At 58.0% G+C, this 6,686-nt stretch overlaps 1 protein-coding gene across 1 annotated transcript in view; it reads left to right on the top strand.

Moving 5' to 3' along the window:
* COL13A1 (collagen, type XIII, alpha 1) overlaps positions 1-6,686 on the top strand; it is a 126,683-nt gene that overhangs the window by 75,116 nt on the left and 44,881 nt on the right. Inside the window, exons 8-10 of the mRNA XM_014530363.1 lie at positions 832-867; positions 1,740-1,766; positions 2,651-2,677. Of these exons, the coding sequence (XP_014385849.1) occupies positions 832-867; positions 1,740-1,766; positions 2,651-2,677 (90 nt within the window). The remainder of the gene's footprint in view (positions 1-831; positions 868-1,739; positions 1,767-2,650; positions 2,678-6,686) is intronic.

Below are 6,686 nucleotides of genomic sequence, written 5' to 3'. Positions count from 1 at the left end.
GACTCTAAGCTGAGAGCTAAACACGGGAAAGAGGTGGTGTGTCTGGGGGAGGCAGGGGAGCCCGTTGCCTGCATCGGTGGGGAGATGAGGCAGGAAAGGACCTAGGATGGCAGATGCGGATGAGCTGAGGATGGCCGTGAATGGTGTGTGGGTAGACCAGAGCCATTATCGGTCTTGAGAAGAGCGACAGCACTGGTGCGTCTTAGCTCTCTGTGACCCTTGACCTCCGGATCAGCCCTCTTTCCACACCCCCACCCTGACCCCCAGCCCTGGATCTGCACAGCTTCATGCTGCTTCCCACCTGGCCGGGCACATCTCTGGTCCTGATGACTGACCATAAACCAGTGAACCTGCTCGTAGTCTCCAACTGAGTATCTATCTATTTCCTCTGCACCCCCAGGAGAATGGGCACAAATTGATCCTGCAAAGATGGGGGTATCCAAAATTGCCCAACTAGAAGAGGCCTGCTCAGAGGGAAGTGAGCAGGCACCCCTAGTCCGGCCTGAACACACGCATCTCGGAGGCCAGGTTTCCGAACCCACTGATAGCCAAGCTGTCCTTAGATAAGTGGCCGTGAGTCATGACCGTAAATAAAAGGACTTGGAAAACCACAGGTCAGGGGTTCAGCGCGCTGCCGGCCGAGTCCCCGATGTCCTCGCTCTCCACCACCTGTTTATATGCTGAGGTTCAGGGTGTCCACAGCAGCGAGGCGCTCAGGGGGCTACTTCCCAGGAAGACCCAAAGGATGCTGGCCCTCTCCTCCCCCTCCCCACCCCCAGCCCTGGGAGGAGTCTCTACCTCACCATCCTCACTCCTCTCCATTCCTTTCAGGGCCAGCCGGGCACCCGAGGGTTTCCTGGATTTCCGGTAAGTGGGGAGAGCTGAGGTTAGCTGTGGCTCCGGGGATCCCTGGGCTTGGCTGGGTGACCTTCATGCAGGGCCAGCCCTGCCCTCCCAACCCTGGTCAATAGGGCCCTCTCCTCCGGCCTTTCCCGAGAGCAGCCGAGGAGAAAGCACAGTGCAAGTGAGGACCGGGAAATGAGCATGGAGATGGAGGGACGGCAGGACGGAGCCGTGAGAGCAGTCACAGGCTGGCAAACCCTGGGACTGGAGTGTGGCACAGGTGATGCATGCAGGGAGGCAGCCTCCATCCTGGAGGCAGTCAGGTGGCCGTCTGGATGCCCTGGGACCCTCCCTGGGAGCCCAAGACAGACCCCAAGAGAGAGGACAGAGGAGCAGCTCCCTCCCACAGGCCCTGATGCCGGCCAGCCTGACTGCCTAGGAACACACTGCCCACTGGCCGCCGGGCTGAGGCCGAGGCCTGTGTTAGCAATGGTGACGGCCCCAGCGGGTCCTCGTGCGGGGCATCTCCCAGGCAACACCTCACTCACTCCTCACCAGGACCCTCGGTAGAAGGCCTATTAGTCTGACCCCCATTTTAGGATGGGAAATTGGCTTAGCCATGGTCACATCACCAGTCAGTGGCCGAGCAGAGACTCAAACCCTAGCTGGTGGGCTCACTCACTCCTCACCAGGACCCTCGGTAGAAGGCCTGTTAGTCTCACCCCCATTTTAGGATGGGAAACTGGCTTAGGATGGGAAACATGGTCACATCACCAGTCAGTGGCCAAACAGAGACTCGAACCCTAGCTGGTGGAGTCGTACCCACTGCCCAGGCGGCCTCTTCGGCAGGAGACCTGGCAGCTGGGCCTTCACATCTGTCCTCTTTCTGCTTTCAGGGTCCCATCGGGCTAGACGGCAAACCGGTGAGTAGACCCTCTTGGGCCTCAGGCTCCTCCCCCTCACTAGGTCCCAGTCACTAACTTGGGGTCCCTTAGTCCTTTGGCAAGACCCCAATTCCTCGGAAAGAAGCTTTGGACAGAATGACGGTTCCTGGGGCAGGAAGTTGTTGCCAGTGGGAAGGGAGGAGGGGCCATTAGATTGGGTTACCCCTGACCCCAGGGGGCCTCTACCGGGCACAAGTCCACAGCCGCCAAGAGGGGCCTTTGGCGTCTGGAGCAAGAGCCACCCTAGAATGTGGAGCTGCTGGGTGCTCCTGGAAGGGGGCTCGGTGGGAGGGCCCAACAACTAATTCTAAAGGAGCCTGGCACGTGCTCACACTGTTGCTCCCAGCACCGCCAGGGCGCCTCCTGCGTCTCCCATCCTCCAGGGCTCCCATCTGGTGGACACACACACACACACACACACACGCACACACACACGTCCGAGTCTGTACTCACACACACACACACACACACACACACACACGAGTCTATATGGAGGCTGCTTCCCCATCCTGAACTCTCCTGTTCATTTCCGTCTTTTGGCTTGAATGACACAAATGTTCACGGGGAAAGGAGACCCCTCCCTACTCTTAGGAAGGAGTGACCTGGGGACAGCTCAACCTTCCAGCGCTCTCAGATGCCACCCACTCTCTCTCCCTGGGCAGCTGGCATCCACTCAGATGAGGGGCCTGGCTGCCCGCCTGGTCACTCCCCTCTGCAGGTCAGAGCCAAGCACGGGGTGGCTGGTCATCATGTCCACTCACCTCCCGGGACCTGGCGATGGAGGGAGGAGCCACGTGTGGCAGGGCAGGGGGGCTTCTGGGTTGCAAACAATGTGCCGGACTCTCATGCTCTTCTCCTTCCAGGGCTACCCCGGACCCAAAGGAGAGATGGTAAGACCCCAGCTTTCCTGTCTTCCCTCAAGGGGTGGGGCATCAGCCCAGCACTGCCTGGCCAACGGGGCAACAGGGCCAGCAAAGTAGCTGCCACCACAATCACACACACACCCCCTGCTGTGTACGGTGCAGCCCCCTAGAGCCCCACATCAGTGAAGGGAGGAGAGGGGGGCGGGGGCTTCTCCACGTGAAAAATGGGGAAAGGGAAGCCCAGAGGGAATCCATGTTTGGCCAATGTCACACGGAGTTAGAGGTAGTGCTCCCTCAGGGATGAGCTTACATTCACGCCCCACATCAGTGAAGGGAGGAGAGGGGGGCGGGGGCCCAGAGGGAATCCATGCTTGGCCAATGTCGCACGGAGTTAGAGGTAGCGCTCCCTCGGGGATGAGCTTACATTCAGCGCTCATGCTGGGGGTCTAGGGAGCCCTCCAGCACCTCATCCTTGGCCTGGTTTCCTCCTTCCTCCAGCCCCTTCTGCCTCTGCAGAGCCTTCAACCAGAATTTCCTCTCTGTATTGTCTCCCTCCCCAGGCCACTTCTTCTCCTCCTTCCTCCAGCCCCTTCTGCCTCTGCAGAGCCTCTCTGTATTGTCTCCCTCCCCAGGCCGCTTCTTGCAGAAGGAAAAGGTCTGCCCCTGGCAGGAGCTGTCTGCTCTAGGGGAGGGGCCGGTTCTCAGAGGGACTGAGGGGCCATTAGGAGCAGAGGGGCCAGCCCTGGCTGGGATCTGCCCTGCCTCCCGGGTTGGTCACCTCGCCATTGTGAGCAGCCAGCTTCCGCAGCCAGGCCTGGGGCTTGTGCCAGGTGTGAGAGCAACAGGGCAGGCTCCTGTCTCCCTGCCCAGCGGGCTCAGGCTGGTACTTTGCTCCAAGTGCTAGGTGAGGACACTCTCCATCCACACCTGGGGCACTGCCAGGGCCTGGGAGGCCAGAACCCTGCCCACTGAGGGAGGCAGATCACCTCATAGCTGGAAACGAAGAGGGAGGGATGTCAGCGGGGAGGCCTGGGCTGCAGCCCCAGCTCTCCCTAACTTGCCATGGGACCCCTGCAACTCAGCTCCCTCGGACCTCAGCCTGTCCGCTTGACTTGGACTCAGATAACATTTATTGCGGGTTTTCTTCGTGGTGGCATGAAGCTAAGAACTGTACATACATTATCTCACTTAATCCTCAGCATGACCCTGTGCCAGGTGCTAGGGATACAGACAGGAATATGGACGGCACTGTCCCTGCCATCCTTTAACTCCCAGTGTAATTGGGAGGCACACATTTAAATAATCCCTGACTTAATTAACAAATTGCCTTGGTAACTAGTGCCATGAAAAGGCAGCTCCTGTTACCCGGAGCAACCTCAGTACTACAGCACCTCACCCAGGCTGAGGGCCAGAGCGGTGTTCCTGAGGATTTAACTAAGAGAAAAGGGAATGGGAAGCACATGGAAGAACAGCTTGTGCAAAGGTCCTGAGGCAGGAAAGTCCTTAAAATATCCGGAAGAAGGGCAGTGCAATACTGGAGGTAGTGGGAGGAAGAACTGGTGTTGGAACCCAGGTCCCCCAGCCAGCTTTCCTCTGCAAATGAGTTTCTTGTTGACCCCACCCTGATCCTAAGAATGTTGTGCACATGTCTGAAGTAATGGAGACCGAGGCAGGAACAAACTTCCATGTTACCATTGTGGTCGAGGCTTAAGGGGTTTGGATGCCAGGTGTTTGGGTCATTCCTTCCTGGTGGCCTGGCGCTACCATATAGTCTTGGCATCAAGAAGTAGTCATGATGGTCATGAACTAGCACCGTTCCGTAATCTTCATAATGACTTACTATTCCCACTCAACAGAAGCTGAGCTGGAGGCACAGAGTGGTTGAGTATTTTGCCCAAGGCTATACAACTTCTCAGTAACAGAGCTGGGACGAAGACCCACGTGGGGAGATCCTACCCCCTCACCACGCCTCCTTTCTGCTGCCAGGACCCTTTGTCTTGAAGGAAAGAACCCTTCTTATGGGGCTTCCTTTCCTGCCGTCGCTCTGCCCCACCCCAGTTAACCTGTCTGTTCAGAGGTAATTCAGGGGAAGGGTGGGGCCACCCATCTCTCTTGAGCCCACACCGGTGTGATAGATGCCTTATCTGCCTCATATTCATTCATCAAAATCCGACAGGCCGCAGAGCGATTAGACTCCTGTTTGACTTGGCACGGGGACGCCGAGCTATTAATTCAATGCTCTGTCTGGTGTAATTATCTTGGTCTGCTTATCATCTGTCCGTCTCCTACTCACCTTCCTCGCCAGCTGGTTCTCCCTCTGCTGGGCGTCCAGCATGGGGGCTGGGGCTCACCCTCACGTGCTTAACCCATGTCCTCACCTGTTAAAACGCAGTTACCTCTGCCCCACCCACCTCATAGTAGCCCCAAGAACTTGCTGTAAGGTGTAGACAGGATCGGGGTCCCGCCGGTGCCCTAAAGGAAAGTCGAGACTCTTGAACTCACAACTTGTCCCACCAGTTACAGGGCTGTCTAAGGGTGGGAAGAGTTAATTCCCACCAAGTGCTGAGAACAGTGCCTGGCACACAGGAGACACCACGAGCGCCTTAGCCAGCACCTCACCCGTGACCTGCCTTCAAGGAGCAGCTGCTTTCAGCTGGAGCTAAATGGGTGTCATGTGTTATTGGACCTTGAAATTTTTAAAAGAAACCTGAAATCCAGGTTTTTGTTGTGCTCCCTTGCTCTTAATGTTGGCAATTAAGTGAAATAAAACTGTGTAGGATCAACCAAATACCTCTGGGACCACGAGTGCCCCGTGGCCCACCATGTGGGGTGTCTGGACTCACTCCTGCAAGCCTGTGTAATCCCGAACCTTTGTTTCTTGGCCCCTGGCCCTCCCTCTCTCATCTAGCTCCTCTCTCTGGCCTGGTCACTTGCAGTCTGGTTCCTGCCAGATGCATCATGTTCTGCGGCTCTTGATACTAAACACTTGGTCAGCCATATGGGCTGGGGTGCCACATGGATTGCCCTGAAGGCCATTTGTCTCCCCTTACGAACCTGGGACTTTCCCAGTCCGCTGGTTGGTCCCGTTGGCCAGCCAGGGGCAAGAGAAGGCTCATCTCCCACCCAGAAGGACTGTCCTGGGAATCATGAGCTCATCAAGCCCCAAAGAGATGGACCCAGCAGGTGGGTTCCACAGGCCCTGAGGATGGTGGACGGAAGGGACCTCAGGCCCCAGTAGCCGGGGCACTGCCTGGGCTCAGCCATGTCTAAAAGCCCAGGCCCTGCCTCCCGAGGTCCAGTCCAGTTCAGAGAGCGTGGCAGAGTGGAAACAGCTGGACCCGGATGGTCAGACAGACTTGGACTCACGTCCCAATGCCACCCCGTGCCGGGCCTTGTCTCCCTCACCTGGTCTGGGAGATGGAGCTGACGTGAGCCCTTTCTCACGGGCCAGGGGCTGTGAGCTCAGCATGTGCTGAAAGCCAGCCTCAGGGGGGGGGTCCTCAACGCCGGAAGTGCTTGTCCGCCCCACTCCCTCCAAACCAGCCGTGAGGCCTCCACACGGGCTCCACTCAGGCTCCTGAGAGAGCCAGCTAGACGCTGTGCCTCAGAGAACGCGGGTCCACCCTGAGCCCAGGCGCCTTTCTCAGCCCTGTAACTTTGACAAGATATCCTGGAAGGAAACCCCAAGGTCCCCTATGTTCCTCCAAGGGGCCCAGGACCTGGCTTAAGTCGTCAACTTCCTGCTTCCTCTCTTTGGCCAGAGATTCCTCCAAAGCCATGAGATAGATGGGCGCGAGTGAGGCAGGCGTCACGTGCAAATGCAGCCTCCTTCCTAGCCAGGGGCCCAGAGATGACGGGGGGAGGCATGAATGAGGACGGCATCTGTTCTCGGCCATGCAGGTGGGGACGGCACAGCTAGCCGTGCCCACTGGCAGATGAAGATGCTGAGATGTGGGGTACAGGCCACACCCGGGAGCATCTCGGCATGGGAAGACCAGGCGTGGGCGGTGGGGTGGGGGGGGGCAGCCCTGGCGAC

The sequence above is a fragment of the Myotis brandtii genome, unplaced genomic scaffold (genome assembly GCF_000412655.1).
Source record: "Myotis brandtii unplaced genomic scaffold, ASM41265v1 scaffold735, whole genome shotgun sequence".
Taxonomy (NCBI): Eukaryota; Metazoa; Chordata; class Mammalia; order Chiroptera; family Vespertilionidae; genus Myotis; species Myotis brandtii.
The sequence above is the reverse complement of the archived record's forward strand: the minus strand, read 5'-3'. Positions and strand labels throughout refer to the sequence as shown.